At 46.7% G+C, this 16,401-nt stretch overlaps 3 protein-coding genes and 1 long non-coding RNA gene across 5 annotated transcripts; 3 read left to right on the top strand and 1 right to left on the bottom strand.

Moving 5' to 3' along the window:
• Positions 1-1,433: 1,433 nt before the first annotated feature.
• LOC127591144 (uncharacterized) lies at positions 1,434-2,376 on the top strand. Its single transcript, XR_007959814.1, has 4 exons — positions 1,434-1,574; positions 2,006-2,062; positions 2,166-2,245; positions 2,311-2,376. It is a non-coding gene; the product is annotated as an uncharacterized LOC127591144 (long non-coding RNA).
• A 594-nt stretch (positions 2,377-2,970) lies between these two features.
• LOC127591004 (multiple C2 and transmembrane domain-containing protein 1-like) lies at positions 2,971-8,177 on the top strand. 2 transcript variants are annotated; one of them, XM_052050751.1, is made up of 15 exons: positions 2,971-3,115; positions 3,524-3,658; positions 3,958-4,132; positions 4,200-4,293; positions 4,369-4,471; positions 4,559-4,661; positions 4,737-4,838; positions 4,918-4,992; positions 5,083-5,202; positions 5,267-5,377; positions 5,817-5,858; positions 5,929-6,038; positions 6,960-7,069; positions 7,132-7,229; positions 7,585-8,177. In XM_052050751.1, the coding sequence occupies exons 2-15, from the start codon at positions 3,594-3,596 to the stop codon at positions 7,654-7,656; spliced, it is 1,380 nt and encodes a 459-aa protein (XP_051906711.1). In that variant the 5' UTR covers positions 2,971-3,115; positions 3,524-3,593; the 3' UTR covers positions 7,657-8,177. The 2 variants fall into 2 exon arrangements, with proteins under 2 accessions (XP_051906711.1, XP_051906710.1); XM_052050750.1 differs by having other exon boundaries at positions 4,200-4,471.
• Positions 8,178-8,751: 574 nt separating this feature from the next.
• Positions 8,752-12,070, bottom strand: acads (acyl-CoA dehydrogenase short chain). The gene is made up of 10 exons (XM_052050793.1): positions 11,967-12,070; positions 10,987-11,147; positions 10,762-10,911; positions 10,412-10,523; positions 10,182-10,333; positions 9,938-10,108; positions 9,581-9,718; positions 9,378-9,473; positions 9,255-9,311; positions 8,752-9,078 (listed from the first exon to the last, which is right to left on the bottom strand). The coding sequence occupies exons 1-10, from the start codon at positions 11,995-11,997 to the stop codon at positions 8,926-8,928; spliced, it is 1,221 nt and encodes a 406-aa protein (XP_051906753.1). The 5' UTR covers positions 11,998-12,070; the 3' UTR covers positions 8,752-8,925.
• Positions 12,071-12,416: 346 nt separating this feature from the next.
• Positions 12,417-15,194, top strand: LOC127591007 (zinc finger protein OZF-like). The gene has a single exon (XM_052050756.1). It carries the CDS (start codon positions 13,539-13,541, stop codon positions 14,964-14,966), a length of 1,428 nt encoding a protein of 475 aa, XP_051906716.1. The 5' UTR covers positions 12,417-13,538; the 3' UTR covers positions 14,967-15,194.
• The last annotated feature ends 1,207 nt before the right edge of the window (positions 15,195-16,401 follow it).

The raw sequence follows: 16,401 nt of genomic DNA, 5'->3' as shown, positions 1-16,401 counted from the left end.
CTGACACTTGGCGTCCGTTCATCCGCTGCATGTTCCGCAGGATTAAGCGGAGGGGAAACCCCGTTTTGGACCGAGTCTTCTCGTCCTCGCAGCCAGACCTCGTCTGCTCCACCCGCCGGGATGAGGAGCCCTCGGCGCGGGCGCGCTGCGCCAAACAGCCCGCTGCCGATGGAGACCACCACGCAGGAGTGGTTCCGACCTATAACAAGAGTTCTTCGCTTGGTTCTGCCGGTCTGGACCCCATGGAGCGAATTTGTGGAAGTGGCGGAGAAGAGCAGGCGAGTAAAATAACTGGAGCACAATTGCATGAGTAATGTGGGCCAGTAAGGATGCTCGTATTGTCGACATCGATCCCAGAAAATTAATCAATCATTTAATGTACAATACATGAAGTTGACTCATCTATCTATCGAGACAGAAAGAGAGAGAGAGAACACATACAAGACTTATTAAAAATAAAATATAAATAAAAATGTAAAAATACTTTCCTAATATATGTTACTAATTTCACCAATGTCGCACTCCTGTACACCAAAATTTCACCCCATTGTATGTAAACATGTATACTTGGGCTGCAACCAGCTATTATTTTAATAATCGATTAATCTGTCAATCATTTTGCCGGATCAAAACCTTTTTTTTTCAATTGTAATTCCCATTCTTTTATTTCTGAAAGGCGAGTTGGCCAATTTGAAATCAAACTATGTCTCGAAACGATTGATCAAAAATGATGTTTGATTCATGCGTGTGTAACATTTTAAAAGAATGATGAAATATTTCTTATTTTAATATTTTGTGTGACCACACGAACGGGAAAAGTTGTCGTACATTTTGGATTAGTTGTGTGGGCATGTGTGAGTGTGTGTGTGTGTGGGTGTGATGGGATTGTGTGTAACCCGATTCAATTTGGACACCGCCGCTTCACTTCCTGTCGCGCAATCTGGTTGACAAATGGACAACAACAGTTGTGTTGTTTCAATACAGCACAACCACATGCCAGTGTTGTTCTCTGGCGTCTGCCGCGTGGCAGCAAGTTAACCTGTGTCATAACATTTCCGTTTCGCCACCGGTTGCGGGTGTTGCACCGACGCTGGTGTGCAACATTTCGCAGTAGCTAGCACGCTAACAGGCTAGTGCAGTGGAGCATCATGGAGCATCATCCCTCCCACGCTTTTGGTGTTATTAATTGGAAAATGCTCCCATCTGGCAGGGTTCGGGCGGAGCACAAGAGCGCGCTGGGAAGTACGAGCTGGAGGTAGAGCTGAAGCGAGGGCGCAACCTGGCGGTCCGAGACAAACGAGGTAGAGTTGTTTCGCTTGCCATTTCTCTGGGCAGGATAACCGGATAAACGATTTCTTTACAGAGGAACAGTACCATGTACGCTGATATTCATTTGTGCGCGTTTTTTTGTTTGCTTGTTCTTTTAAGCGGGAAGCAGCGACCCGTATGTGAGATTCGAGATGGCGGGGAGGGACGTGTTCAGAAGCAGAACCGTACACAAGAACCTCAACCCCGTCTGGAACCACAAGACCACCCTCGTCACGCACAACCTTGGTGAACCGCTCCACGTCAAGGTATGTACACACGTACACACATTTCATAAGATGTAACACTACTGCGGATGATCACAATTGTTTTTGGTAAGCCATGGTGATATCACTCATTTTCCAGAGAGGATAAAGAATACATGCCACTGAGTATAGTTATATTGTCCGTTTGTATTAAGGATATTCATTAACACCAAAGCACTGCTGCTATTTATTTTCTTGGCTATGATGTTTAGCATTGTTTGTTATCATTAAGCTAAGCAGACTCTCATCTAAGTATTCGTCACCAGCTGAAATACTGACAATTTGCCAAACTCGTGCCTTTGAAAAGTGAGTCCGTTTCACATCTTGACCGTCCGCATACAGCGCTCCGATCTAGATTATTGTCAGCCAAAGAAAAAAATTGCATCTCTAGGCGCCGCTGTGTGTTTGGATTGTACTGGTATGTTTAAATTCAGAGTCACATCTTGGTGCCGAGAACTACATCGAACTGAGTCGAGGAGCTTCATGTTCAGGTAGTGCTTTGCCGCTATGGTCCCTTAGAAGTGTAGGGGGACTGCACAAGGCGGCGCGCTCGCGTGTCTTTGATGTGTGCTTGTTGTTGTGGTGTTGTCGTAGGTGTTTGACTACGACTTTGGTCTTCAGGATGACTTCATCGGCTCAGCCGTCCTCCACCTGGACTCTCTGGAGCTACACAGGTACGATCCGCACCTTATTTAGGTCACATGACAGATGCGTTATAATTCGTGCCTTTGCGCGTCAGGCTAACCCTGGTGACCTTGGTTCTGGAGGACCCGCAACACCCCGAGCAGGACCTGGGCTCGCTGGAGCTGAGCGTGAAGCTCACGAACAAAAACCGACCAGCCGAGCAGTGCAGGGACTCGATGGTACGAGGGCATCGTGAGCGTAGAACGCTTTCCAATTTTTTCAGCTTTCCCACTTATTATTAGCAAGCAAGCTAACTTGTTTTTGCTGTTCCTGTCAGTTGTTTTGGTCTTTTAGCATTAGCACACAGGCTAACACTGCTGTGTTGTTGCTTTCATCTGCTTGACGGAAGCTAACTGCTGTGCTCATTTTGTCAGCTAGTTTTCACCGTTTTGCGTGCTACCCCCCCCCCCCCCCCCTCAAGATAAACACATCTTGTGGTCCATCAGGAAGACAAAGTCATGTTCTCTGCTTCATTTTTGGTCCATATTTGTTTCTCAAATTTATAATGTCAAACACAACCATGTGCCACCGCCTACTGTCCAAAGGTGAAATTGCACCCCAAAATAAAAACACATAGGGTTATAGCTGGAGAAAATGTGAAATAGCAGGACCAAGAGCTCTGAACTCGTAATGGAGGAGGATGTGCCAGATCCATCCAAGAACTTTAATCACAAATTCATTCTTTGCCCCAGCACTATTCATCTCCTCATCTGCCCGAGGTCCTGGGGGCGTCCCAGCGGTGGCGGGGTGTCATCAGCGTGGCTCTCATTGAGGGGCGCGACCTGATACCCATGGACCCCAACGGACTGAGCGACCCCTACGTCAAGTTCCGCCTGGGGGCACAGAAGTACCGTAGCAAGGTAACCGACCGACACGTCAGAGCGCCACCGCTATCGCTAACAGCAGGCAAGCACCGAGTCCCATTGACCGCTAGCATTAGCACAGGCGAAGTCTGTCAAACAAAGTATGTCTTGGATTTAAAAGTGTGTGTTTAATGTGACGGTCAACTCTAACAATTTCAAGCTCGCTCAGGTTTATAACGTTTATAAAGTTGTGAAAACCCAGTTTTGAAATCACCAATCGATTTCAATCGATTGCTCAGCCCTGTAGCTAAAACTGCACCAAACTGAATTTGCTCAACGGCGTATTTATAGCTCAAATATCCGGTCGGAAAAAACAGAATTCAAGTCGGAGCCCTCGTAAATCAAGCTAGCTGTGCGTTTCAGAGACAAGCAGGCAGTGAAAACTTTTCATCCCCCGTGGCGCAGACGCTTACAAAGACGCTGAGTCCGCAGTGGCGGGAACAGTTTGTCCTTCAACTGCCGGAGGACACGGCGGATGTGCTGGAGGCCACCGTGTGGGACCACGACACCGGACTCAGGGACGACTTCATTGGGCGGCGAGTACAAACTTTTCCTTCTTGGGAGTCTTGTCGGATCTTGAATAATCTTTCCCAGCAGTGCATTGAGATATGAGCTTCAGTTCTTTCAATTAATTAAAAATTGACGTGAGAAGAAAATGTTAGGCGGGGAAGCTCCTGAAACGTGACGGCGTTGGGTTTTGGGGCTCCATTCAAAATGGCTCCTGTCCCGGTCTGTTAAATCAAGCGTTGACTGCACTGTCCACCAAACGTTTTACCCCATTTCTATCCATAAAAGCGCATCGATTTAGCATGATGCTAATGAAATTGTTTTGGTTTCAGTTGCCAGCTGGACCTGTCCACGCTAACCAAAGAGCAAACTCACCACCTGGAGCTTCCGTTGGAGGAGTCCCGGGGCCACCTGGTGCTGCTGGTCACACTGACGGGCTCCGCGGCCAACCCGACCACCTTGCCGCCTGACGACTTGCAGGACGGTGGCGAGATCCTCAAGAGTTATGTGAGCGCTACGTCAGGGATGAGTTCAGACCCTAACAAGCGAATCGCTAATGAGTGGTGTCCCAAAGGGGGTGCTGAAGTCCTTCTCGGACATGAAGGACGTGGGGGTGGTGCAGGTAAAGGTTCTGCGAGCAGAGGGCCTCATAGCGGCCGACGTGACTGGTGAGAAAGAAACAAGACTCAAATCAAAGAAGGAACGGATGTTAGTATTTTTTACGCGTTTGTTGTCCTGCTCAGGAAAGAGCGACCCCTTTTGTGTGGTGGAGCTCGACAATGAACGCCGACAGACGCAAACTGTCTACAAGAACCTCAACCCACATTGGAACAAAGTCTTCACTTTGTGAGTAGAGCAACTTTTTACGTATAATAGCATGTTATTACATAGTAATACCTGTGTTGTGGTATAACGTGGGTGTGTTGGTGTCAGTCAGGTGAAGGACATTCACTCGGTGTTGGAAGTCACTGTGCTGGACGAGGACAGAGACCGCAGTGCCGACTTCCTGGGAAAAGTTGCCATCCCGTTGTTGCACGTGAGTCTGGCGTGTCGTTCGGAAGGCTCATGACGCCTGGGTCTCGTGTGTCACAGATGTGTGTGCGGGTTATAGGCGCGAGGTGGCGAGCAGAAGAGGTACGTGCTGAAGAACAAAGAGTTGAAAGGTCGCAGTCAAGGAGTCATCTTCCTGGAGGTCTACGTCGTCTTCAACCCCGTGAGTCGGCCATGTTTCTTTGATGTCAAATGGCCCCGTCATCTCTTTGGAGTCACTTGACCCGGTTGTCTGCGGACAGGTGAAGGCGGCGTTGAGGACACTGTTGCCCGCTGAGCAGAAGTTGATCGAAGATGAACCCAAAGTGTCCAAAGATGTACGTCAACATTTGACGGGCCTGATGATGATCGCTTGCATGACCTGGAACATGCTAACGCCCATGTCGTTGTCATACGCGTGCGCTCAGCTGCTGTATCAGAACATCGTCCGCGTGAGGAGATGCGTCACCGTGCTCTTCAACTTCACCTCGTTTATCAATAGCTGCTTCCAGTGGGAATCCACGCAACGTAGCCTCATCGCGTTCCTGGTAAGCGCACGCACAGATGCGCGTACGCTAGCATGATTTGGTGCTCACTCGACCTTGCGTTCAGGTCTTTGTGGCGGTTGTATGGAACTTCCAAGTCTTCATGATACCGCTGGCGCTCCTGCTACTGCTCGTCTGGAATTTATTCCTCTCGCGGACCCGCGAGACTACCGACACGGTGAGACAAAATGTGACATCCATCCATTTTCTTATGTTTATCTGGAGTGGGGTCGTGGTGGCGACAGCTTTAGCAGGGAAGCCCAAATATTCTTCTCTCCACCCACTTCCTCCAGGGGAGGGGGGGGTGAGGGGGCAACCCAAGGCTGAGAGGGGCCGCTTTGAGTGGCAATGACTTGAGTTGATTGTGTTCACACCCACAGTAGCGCAGAATGCCCTCCTGTCGGATCCATGGAATTACCAAAACCCGGCGTTGTCAAGGCGCATAATTGCTGCGCCGGTCGCACCACATTTCACAGCGTACAAGAATCTAAAGTCGCAAATGTCAATCCCAAACGCCACACGTCAAACACGTGACATTCTGCGTGACATCACATCAAACACCTGTCAAGCACTTGAAATCACACTCCGTGTCCGTATACGCTTGTGTCTGCCCGCAGTCGATGGAGGCCATGTTGGAGTGGGACGAGGACGACAAAGAGGTGACGCCGTCACACACTTTGGCTGGAAACGTTGACACATGCAATGATCTGTGTGTTGCGTTCCCGCCAGGAGACGGAGTCCCGTGGCTTTCTCGACAAACTTAACGCCATCCAAGACGTCTTCATCAGCGTGCAGAACGCTTTGGACCAGGTGGCGTCCTACGGCGAGAGGTTGAAAAAGTAAGTGTCGCCTCGGGTGTGGAGGATGCTTAGAGTGGGCCCCGAATTTGTTTGTTTTTTTTTCAAATCAACCAATTTCATGATGCAAATGTTTGTTACCGTGAACAAGTCACCGAGAGTTGTCGAAGAGACACGCAAGCAGGTTCAGTGGAAAAGGGAGGAATTAAGGTACAGTTGTGCTCTGGACCGTGAGCAAGGAGAGCCCCAATTTATTGAACTGAACAGTCAAAACACATAAATGCAAAATGAGAAGACTTGCAAGGGCTGCTGTAGGCCACTAGTCACACCCAGACACTCACGCAGAGAATTACCAGCCATGTTTTTGATTTCATTCACTAAGTCACACCCCTGTACACAAATACTGCTTTATAAAAACAGTATTTCTTAACATTCTCTTATCTTTTTTTTCAAATTCAAGTTTGTGGTATTTTCTGTATTAAAAACAACTGTTGATGTTTTATGGGTGGATTAATGGGATAAATGGTAATGCCTCTCCAGCTGCCCTCCCTCCAAATTTTTATGGGGTTTTAAATGACGACAAAAGTATTCTGTAATATTCTACTTTAGAAACACAAGTAGTAATGACATAATTGAATACAATGGAAAAAACTAAACGTTTTTTGTCACCCTTGTTGCTTCATTTCAATGGACACTGTGCTGCTGCATTTGCTGTATGCACATTGGCCAGCAGGGGGCAGCGTAAAACAGACATAAAGCTTAATGCGCAGATAGCCTCAGTAATCATTTTTGTTCTTTGCAGAGGATGAAGAATATGTAACTTTGAGTAATTTTATATCCGTTATATTTATCAGTCTGCGTGTGCAAACACACCTCTAAAAAAACTTCATAGATCCAGACCTACTCATATCTTCTATCTTTTTCATATCTCGAATGATTTCACTTTTGTTTTTTTTTTCTCAGTGTGCTAAACTGGACAGTGCCTTTCCTGAGCTGCTTGGCCGTGGCCATCTTGTGCCTTCTGGCCTTCCTGCTTTACCTCGTGCCGTTGCGCTACCTCGTGCTTGCTTGGGGTGAGCGCACACAACCGTGCATGCGTGCACACACGGTGTTATACAACTTGATGCCCCTACAGGTATCAACAAGTTCACCAAGAAATTACGCGACCCGTACGCTGTGGACAGCAATGAGCTCGTGAACTTCCTGTCACGCGTGCCGTCCGACATTCAGGTGGTGAGTTGAGTGGCAAATTTTATTAATTCAGAGTTAGAACTGAAGATGATTGGATAACTTATTTAGCATGTGCCTCAAGGCAGGGTCCTGGCTCCCCTCTTTTCTACCTTAACTGTTGATGAAAATCATAAGGAGAAGCTAATTAAGAATAGTACATGTTTCTATATTTTATGTTAAAATAAAATGAGTCCTAATATCATAGCGTAACATTGCACGTTAGCATAACATTGTGCAGGACCAGTTGGACTCAAATTCCTAACGTTTTGTCAACATCGTGTCACATGATGCTATTTGGCACAATCTGCAGGTATGTTGGGTAATGCTAATGCTAGCTTACTGCGCATGTGTGCGGCAGATGCAGTATCGCGAGCTGGTGGTGGACGTGGGTCAAACTCCGAGCAAGCGCAAGAGGACCGACCCCAGCTAGTATTCTAACATGCGACCCAATGCAACAATAACAAAACAAAATCAAAATACTATTTCCAATTGATGACTTTGTTGGCCAAGAACCTTGTTGCTCTGCATCCTGCCTAAGAAAATAGAAGTTACTTTTTTTTTTTTCACTTGATGGATCAATGTATTTGTATGTGCCTAACGGAATATTTTTACTTTCACATTTTTATGTCACTTCATTTTATTCACGTTATATTCCCACGTGAGCATGTGTCAACATGTTAGCTTGCACAAAGAAAGAAACCTTTCCCAGTGTTGTCTTAGCAACCAACCTTCCAGCTGTCAATCACCAGGCAGCTGCTGCTGCTGCTGCTGCTGCGCATGACTGAATTGACATACGTGTGCGATATATGCAGGATATTTATAAAAACGTATACGTGAATACATGTTAACTTTTGTACACGCTTCTCCAAGTCATGTTAGCCCCCCCGTATAAAGTTGCATTTTTGAGATTTTATGACGTAAATATGCATTAAACGTGAGAGAATGTTTTGACGTCGCCGTTCGTCACTTATCCTGTGCTTTACTGTCACCTAGCGGACATATCCGGCACTGCAGACATTCAATTCACTTGTGATGTGCTTTGCTGCTACCTGGCGGACATTTCCGGCACTACAGACATTCAAACAGGCATCCTTTCGGATTCTCGCTTGTAATGTACCACGGGGCCAGCTGTGAATGATGGAAACGCCTGAAGCATCGCGATAAACTTTTTTGTTGTTGTTGGGCGTGATTCTTTCCAGGTGGGCGCGCTGGTGTCTCTCAGCAGCTGTTTGGCTTCGTCATCAACAGTCGATTTCTCGAGCTAGCCTCGGACTCTACCACGCCGTTGACATTCTCCCGACTAGTTTGTACTTTAACATACTCTGTAAGTTTGTTTTTTTCTTCCAAAAATATGCAAGGTAGTTTAATTGAACACTTTAGATTGCTCTTAGGTGTGAATGTGAATGGTTGTTTATCCGTGTGTGCCCTGCGTTGGCTGGCCCCCAGTTCAGGGTGTCACACCTGACCTCCCCAGTCATAATTGGTGTTTCCCCAAAAAGTCAAAAAGAGGCGATTTTCACAAATGTATATTTCTACTTCATTTAATTTTGCACGTTCACAATCATGATTGTGGTTGAGGCACACATCACTTGTCCAAGTGGTCAGGATGAGCAGAGCTTGCATGGTCTCAGTTATGGCAAGTGCTCATGTTTTGTTGCCGTTGTTCATGTTCGAGTCAGCGGCTGGGGTGGGGGCGGGGCTAGGTCGTGTAGTCCTTGAGTAGCTGTCCCGCGATGACCAGTCTCTGGATCTCGCTGGTGCCCTCGTAGATTTCCGTGATACGAGCGTCGCGGTAGTGGCGCTCGGCGGGCATATCCGTTACGTAGCCCATCCCGCCCAGAATCTGGATGGCCTGATGGGCGCCACACCACAATTAAACAATTTGGGGACGTTTACACAGATTTCATGACTAATGATTGCGCTCAAAAAACAGTTGGAACAAACATAATACAAATTGGGTGATTTTTCTTTTTTGTCAGTGACATCAGTCCTGCAAGGAGTTCAACTGCTAAGTTTTAGCGGCCTCACCTGGTGGGAGCAGAAGGTGGCGGCCTCGGAGGCGGCAAGTTTGGCCATTGCGGCTTCCTGGAGACGAGGGTTTTAGTGTGAAAGGGCTCAGGACAGGAAGTTGTAGTGACGGCTTTTGCCTACCTTAGTGAAAGGTCTCTTGGCGTCGCGCAGGAGGGCCGCCTTCCATGTGAGCAGGCGAGCGCTCTCGATGGCTACCGCCATGTCAGCCAGTTTGAACTACGCCACAAACAAATCACGCGAAGCCAAACGCTCAACTGTGAGTGCAACACGTTTTAAAATCGCATTATACTTTTTCACCACTGGGGGCCCCCCAAACCGGTTACCTGTATGGCTTGCAGTTTTCCGATGGGTGCTCCGAAGGCTTCACGCTTGTGCGCGTAATCGGCGGCGCAGTCCAGCGACGCCTGAGCGATACCTAGCGCCTGAGCCGCGATGCCGATGCGCCCACTGTCCAGAGTTTGCTAAGGTGCGCAAACGCCGCGTTAGCTAACCCACAGTCGATTGAGCACACAAGCACACCCCAAAAAACTCCCCACAAAAGTATGATTCTTAAGCAGTTGTTGATATTTTTTTACTGGGCTATGTTCCATTAACCTGTCTTTGGTATTTTGAATGACATGTTAGCATTAAGCTAATGGACTTGATAAAAAGTACACAAGAGATGGTGGCGATCTGGTTACCATAGCAATCTTGAATCCGGCGCCGCGGGGGCCCAGCATGTTTTCTAACGGGATCCTGCAGTCCTCCAGGATGATGTTGGCTGTGGACGACGCCTTGATGCCCAGTTTGTCCTCCTTCTTGCCAAGCGACAGGCCCGGGTGGGGCATGGGCACCACAAAGGCGCTGATGCCCTAAGAGGTGCGACGGAACAGGCTAGCGTTAGCACCACGTGAACCAGCTCCGAAACGAGCGCCGGCCTCTTACCTTGTGTTTGAGCTTCCTGTCAGTGGTGGCGAAGATAACGGCGGCGGCAGCGTCCCAGCTGTTGGTGATCCACGCTTTGGTGCCATTCAGGACCCAATGGTCGCCGTCCTGGTGCGCCACCGTAGACGCGGCACCTGCGTCGCTGCCGTTGCCTGAGGGGCGTAGCCGCGTCACAGGAAGTCAAATCGTCAGGAGGCGGGCTCACGTGTGCAACTGGTGGCTGGCTTTACCTGGCTCGCTTAGGGCGAAGCAGCCCACCTGATGGCCGCTGGTGAAAGGCATGATCCACTTCTGCTTCTGGACCTCGGTACCAAATTTCAGGATCGGACCCAAGTAGAGAGACTAACGCACAGTCGATAAGAGGAAAGACACGTGCGACATATGGACCCATGACCATGACATAGATGAAGAATCATGACGCAAGATTCGACTAGAGTCGTGATACATGACTGGACGAATGTCATGACGAGTCATTTGGTAATTCCGACGAGACATGACACGTATAGCCTAACAGTCATGACGTCATCAAGACAGCATGTTGCGTCTGGTGGGTCCTGCACTAACACAGAAAACGCCTCACGTTATTGACAGAGACGACCACGCCGGTGCTGGCGCAGCCGCGACTGATTTCCTCCATGGCCACACTGTACGCCAAGTAGTCCATTCCGGCGCCGCCCAGCTCCTCGGGGATCTCCATGGCCATCACGCCCATGGCGCCCAGTTCCAAGATCTAAACACGCATGAGCCACCATTGCCAAGATGACCAGTGCGGCGAGCTCACCCGCAGAGTGACCGATCAACATACCTGCTGAGCCGGGTACGTCTGCTCTTTGTCCAGCCGGGCGGCGATGGGTGTGAGTTCCCGGTCGGCAAAGTCGCGACACGTCCGACGCAGCATATCATGAGTTTCCGGAAGCTCGGCCAGCTGAGACAGGCCGCGACAGCCACGCATGCACCCGCCAATGGCTACATGGAAGTCAATGCCAGTCAAAAGGTAATGGTTTGAATGATCCATTTGATGGGAATCATTCCGTCTTATTTGTCAGGACTTATTTTAATCAATTTTTTGAATAGCATCTGTGATGCATTTTTAAAAGTTTGTGGTGGCAGTTGTGTCAGTGTTGCCAAACTTTTGGGGCCGCCCGAGCAACAAATGAGTGGAACTACTTCAACATTGTTGCATTTGACTACAAATGGGAGATTTTATTTGAAGGCTAAAGCACAATCCCAAGTTTTATTAGTAGTACAAATAGTACAGTGACACTGTAAATCTAACGTTGCTTTAGCGTAAGATTGGAGTCTCGTTAGCTAGAAAACCTCAGATTGTGGCCATTAGCTCAACAAATAGCTTCATGCTAACTAGGTGAAAGGTCGAACATGGTCACTTTGGCGAGCCTTAGTATGACACTTGAAATAAATATTACAAATATTCATGCTATGTCATACTAAATACACTTGACGTCACAGTCTCCATTGTAAACTAAGTTTAAAAGTTGAAGCTATGTGACTGCAACAAGGCCAAAATGTGTACACCAATCAGTCAACGCTTGAAACGAGGGATAGGGCCACGAAGGCTTAAGTTGCAGAGAAAGTTGCCTTTTTTTTATTTTGTTAGTTAATAGTTGGACTTAATTGTGAATAAACATGGCCTGGATGTGCGAAGCCTCGCACCTAAACGTGGGCTCGGCTAACAGGCGATAAGTATACCACACATCGTTGAGGCACACCTAACTCGCGAAGTCTTGTTTTCGTTACGGTGAGCCTTGAAGGCGGAATACGGCTCACCTTTGGTCGCTCTGCAGAGAATCGACGCCATATTTGCTTCCACGCTTTGCTGCGTTCAGGCAGCGTCAGAATCGGGAAACACGCCTTACAAAACGCCAATAACTCGGAGAATGACGGGCTGATGAATGCGCTGAATGTGCAACGTGATTTATTTAGGTAGGGTTGCTTTGGGTGTTTACATAATCACTCTTATGATCACAACTTTTGGTTGTAGATTTTAGGTGATTTTTTTAAGCATTTCTAAAGCTTACGAAGCCTTGTGAACATAAACGCAGCGGCCGATTTCTGACGCCGGAAGTGACATTATTTCGTAACTCCTAAATATGATTATGATGAAAATATATATACTGTATATATATTTATAAATTACAAGAAAAAAACAATTGCTAGTAAGCGTGAAAAAAAAATACGAAAAAATATTTAAATATCACATGAAAAACTGATATAACAACTCTCAATTGAATCGATTCTTCAAGCTTGAATGTACTGTATAAGGGTTTTGGCCAGAATGTTTTATTTTTACTTTTTATACTCAATGTCCACGAATAGGTAATTGATCAACATTTTCTTTTCAAATGTTTTATTGCATAAAAATGTTACGTGGCATTCGAACGTCGCCTAACAAAACATATTACATTTGTTAATTCACCAGACGCGCTTTGATGACGTAAAATGAAACGGACGCGCTGTACCATCGACGCATGACGCCCAACACTACTTAACTGGTAATTTTGGGCTTTGGGTGAAGTCGTTTCGGTTCAATTTGACGCTTCCCTCCATAGCCCATCTCATTTTAGCCTAGTTTAACGTAGCCTGGCTTGCTCGCCGCTAACAAAGAAACGCGTTTGTGATCGCTCAGCAATGGAAATGGTGTGAAAATGTGCGCAAGAAGTACAACAGGGTACGAGGAGGAACTTGGGACAAAAGACAACAAAGGGCGACAATGTCACCAACGACTCGACACCGTTTGCGAGATGCAGCAGCCAAGAATTGTGCTTGGCACTGCAGGTTTGCTCACTTTTATCCTCTCACGTGTTTCCTAACTGCACTACTTTCTGTTGTTCGCAATATTCCTGTGTTGTTTTTAATGGGACTGGTCCTCCAGCATTTTTTTTAAAGGCAGCCGGTTTTGTCAAGCGCATTCCAAACGCAAGGTAACGGTTTGAGTTTAGCATGATCACAAACACAACATTTCAAAGGAAAACCAAATGGAAAAAAAGAAAATCCACTTATTTGTTTACGCTGGTAAAATTTTGTAAGCGGAAGTGATTTATTACACAGTATAAATGGAAACCGTGCATGGTCATGGTACATATCGTAACATAGATGTAAGTGCGCAAATGTAATAATGCAAGCCTTTCTGAATGCATTGTATGCCCCTTTAGCAAAACTAAATTATTTTTTAATATTATTTAAAGGTTTTGATGAATGATTGTCAAATTGATAACCCTGACAAATAGAATTTTGAGAGCATTTGCTGTGTGTTGCTCTGATGATACAGAGCTTTATGTTGCAGTGTCTCCTGACGACACTGGGGCTATTGATACCCTTTTAAATTATATTCTTTAAGTCATGCATGGCACAGTATTTCCATCAGCCAAATTCCTCATATGGTTTCTCTATACTTTGCCCCGTCTTTTTAAATATAGTTCATCGGGGTGTGCAGAGGACCAGAAAGATGGGCCTCCTTGCATGAAGGAGGAAGAGCAAGAAGAGAACGTCACCAAGCCGCCATGCGTTCGTGTCCCCCTTAAGAGTGAAGATGAATATGAAGATCCCAGTGGGGCCAGCGGAGGGGCGGAGCCTCCCATCAGCAGGAAGTCAAGCAAACGCATGACAACAGAAGGTGACGGACAATCACCAGCAGGCGGACTACTTGCGCCTCTGTCAGATAATGACGACGCAACGTCACACTCTCCTTGCACTCATGATAATGTAGAGTCTGAAGGCCAAATGACATGTCATGTAGACAGCAAGCACTGTGAACGTTCTCAGAATGGGAAAACTTTTGGGTCCACATCTCGTTTGAAAACGCATCCGATGTTGCTCAACGATGAGAAACCTTACGCATGCACGGTTTGTGATGAAGCGTTTTCTCAGAGCGCAGTCTTATTGATACACAAAAGAATGCACAGTGTAGAGAAACCTTTTACCTGCTCCGTTTGTGGCAAAAGGTTTTCTGTGAGGGAAAAATTAGAACAACACACAAGAACACACAGTGGAGAGACAGCTTTTGTGTGCTCGTATTGTGGACAAAGATTCTCTCAGAAGGCAGATCTAGAACAGCACGCAAGCGCACACACTGGTTCGAAACCCTACTCATGCACATTTTGTGGTAAATTGTTCTCTCACAAGGCAATTTTAACGATACACACACGAACACACACTGGAGAGAAACCGTTTGCATGCTCAGTTTGTGGCAAAAGCTTCACTCAAAAGGGAAACTTAACCGCGCACACAAGGACACACACTGGAGAGAAACCATTTGTCTGCTCGGTCTGTGGTAAAAGGTTTTCAGTGAAAGGAAAATTAGCAATACACACAAGAACACATACTGGAGCTTTTGTCTGCTCATATTGCGGTCAAAAATTCCCTCGCAAGGAAGATTTAAAACTCCACACGATGACCCACGTGGGTTGGAAACCTTATTTGTGTACAGTTTGTGGTAAAAGCTTCACTGCAAACAAATATTTGAGAGAGCACTCCGCAACACACATTGGTGAGAAACCTTATACATGCCTAGTTTGTGGTAAAGGTTTCCTTAATAAGGGAAATTTGACAACGCACACATTTATCCACTCTGGGGAGAGACCTTTTGCCTGCTCAGCATGCGGGCAAACATTCACTCGGCGAGACCATTTGGCAAACCACACAAGGACGCACACTTCTGAGAAACTTTATACGTGCGCAGTTTGTGGTAACCATTTCTTTAATAAAGGACATTTGACAACACACACCAGAATACACGCTGGAGAGAGACCCTTTGCCATGTTAATGTAGACGTTTACATGTCAGGGCGTTGAACTGTAAGTGGATGTTTCTAGGTGTCTTCGAGAAGGGTTTGCCTGAGCACTTGTACTGAAACATGTAAAGCAATGCATCTGTTTTGTGCAATGTTTTCCTTACACGCAAATCAAAAACTTGGACTCTTGATGTCAATGAATAAAATGCAACTCTGTAAACAGTGAGTCACTAATTCGCTGGGCGCCATCTGTTTTGTCAAATAGTTATTCTGTTTGTGTCTATTCTTGAATAGTTTTTGCATGCATACGTTTTCGTCTTGAAAACAGGACACTCTGCTCCATCCAAGTAAAAGTCGTTTTGAACAAGATGTGCTGCTGTCCTTCAAGGAAATAAGAATTTCTAACCATCTCCCCCGTCCATCTCACTAAAAGTTGAATAGAAATGAATTGTACTCGACGTATCTCGTTTGCGTATCTTAAACCCGCAAAAACGTCATAAACAACAATGGTATTTGCCCTCTTCTTTACTTTTGTAAAATTAATGACGTTGTGGCCTGCACTCGAGGGCCACCGTAGAATCGCGCGTTGGTGACCTTATAAAATGTTCCAGTGAATTTGCCGTACATTGTGCGGATCTGTCAACCGCACGCGCTTAACAACCCTTCACGAACGTACCGAAGCCTCAACGGTTGGCGTCCTTTCGGTCTTCGTGACTGCTCAAAGTCGTCTGGGTGCACGTTGGAGCTGCTCGGTTTCGCTTATTTTAGCCTAGCCTAGCTTAGTTTAGCTGGTTCACCGTAACCGCTCAGCAGTGATCCAATGTTGTGATTGGGCGTGTGAAAATGCGTGCAAGAAGTACAGCAAAGTACGAGGAGCAACTTGGTGGAACGAAAGACGACAGCGAGAAGCCACCTCGTAACACAGGTTTGTTTGTTCCATTCCCTACGCTCACTTGTTTGCCACCTGCTTCTCATTTTGATGCTTATTTATGACTTTTTTTTAACTCAGCGGTTGACGACCCCATTACAAAATGAGCCTTATTACTTTATAGTTCTAATAGCCTTAAATGACAACAAGCCTTAAGTTTCAGTCCAAACAATAATATGCAACATGAAAATGGACATGACCAAAGCATGTGCATTTGTTTCCTTGTGTCTTGAAGACATCAATAACGATCTTATTCCTGGGCGGCAGGACACTCCTTCCATGAAAAAGGAAGTGGCTGAGGAAGAGCCCGCCCACAACGACGATGTGGAGGAGCCAGAGCCGCCTCACGTCAAAGAGGAGGAAGAAGAGGTGCCAAGCACGAAAGAGGAGGCGGAGGAGAAAATCATCAAGGTTCCGTTGACTGTTGACTTTCTGAAGAGTGAAGATGAAGGGCGCAGCCTCCCAGCAGCAACACCTTAAATCAAAACACAGCAACAGAAGGTGATGGACCATCATCAGCATACGACTTCTTCGGCCAATGTCTG

The sequence above is a fragment of the Hippocampus zosterae genome, chromosome 18 (assembly GCF_025434085.1).
Source record: "Hippocampus zosterae strain Florida chromosome 18, ASM2543408v3, whole genome shotgun sequence".
Taxonomy (NCBI): Eukaryota; Metazoa; Chordata; class Actinopteri; order Syngnathiformes; family Syngnathidae; genus Hippocampus; species Hippocampus zosterae.
The sequence above is the reverse complement of the archived record's forward strand: the minus strand, read 5'-3'. Positions and strand labels throughout refer to the sequence as shown.

Coding starts and splice junctions, on each gene's coding strand:
- LOC127591004 (XM_052050750.1), top strand. CDS start 3,594: ATGTGCTGGAGGCCACCGTGTGGGACCACGACACCGGACTCAGGGACG. Junction 4,662..4,736: donor TTGCCATCCCGTTGTTGCAC/GTGAGTCTGGCG, acceptor TGCGGGTTATAG/GCGCGAGGTGGCGAGCAGAA. Junction 4,839..4,917: donor TCTACGTCGTCTTCAACCCC/GTGAGTCGGCCA, acceptor GTCTGCGGACAG/GTGAAGGCGGCGTTGAGGAC.
- acads (XM_052050793.1), bottom strand. CDS start 11,997: ATGGCGTCGATTCTCTGCAGAGCGACCAAAG. Junction 10,334..10,411: donor CTTCGCCCTAAGCGAGCCAG/GTAAAGCCAGCC, acceptor TACGCCCCTCAG/GCAACGGCAGCGACGCAGGT. Junction 9,474..9,580: donor GAAAACTGCAAGCCATACAG/GTAACCGGTTTG, acceptor TTTGTGGCGTAG/TTCAAACTGGCTGACATGGC.
- LOC127591007 (XM_052050756.1), top strand. CDS start 13,539: ATGCATGGCACAGTATTTCCATCAGCCAAATTCCTCATATGGTTTCTC.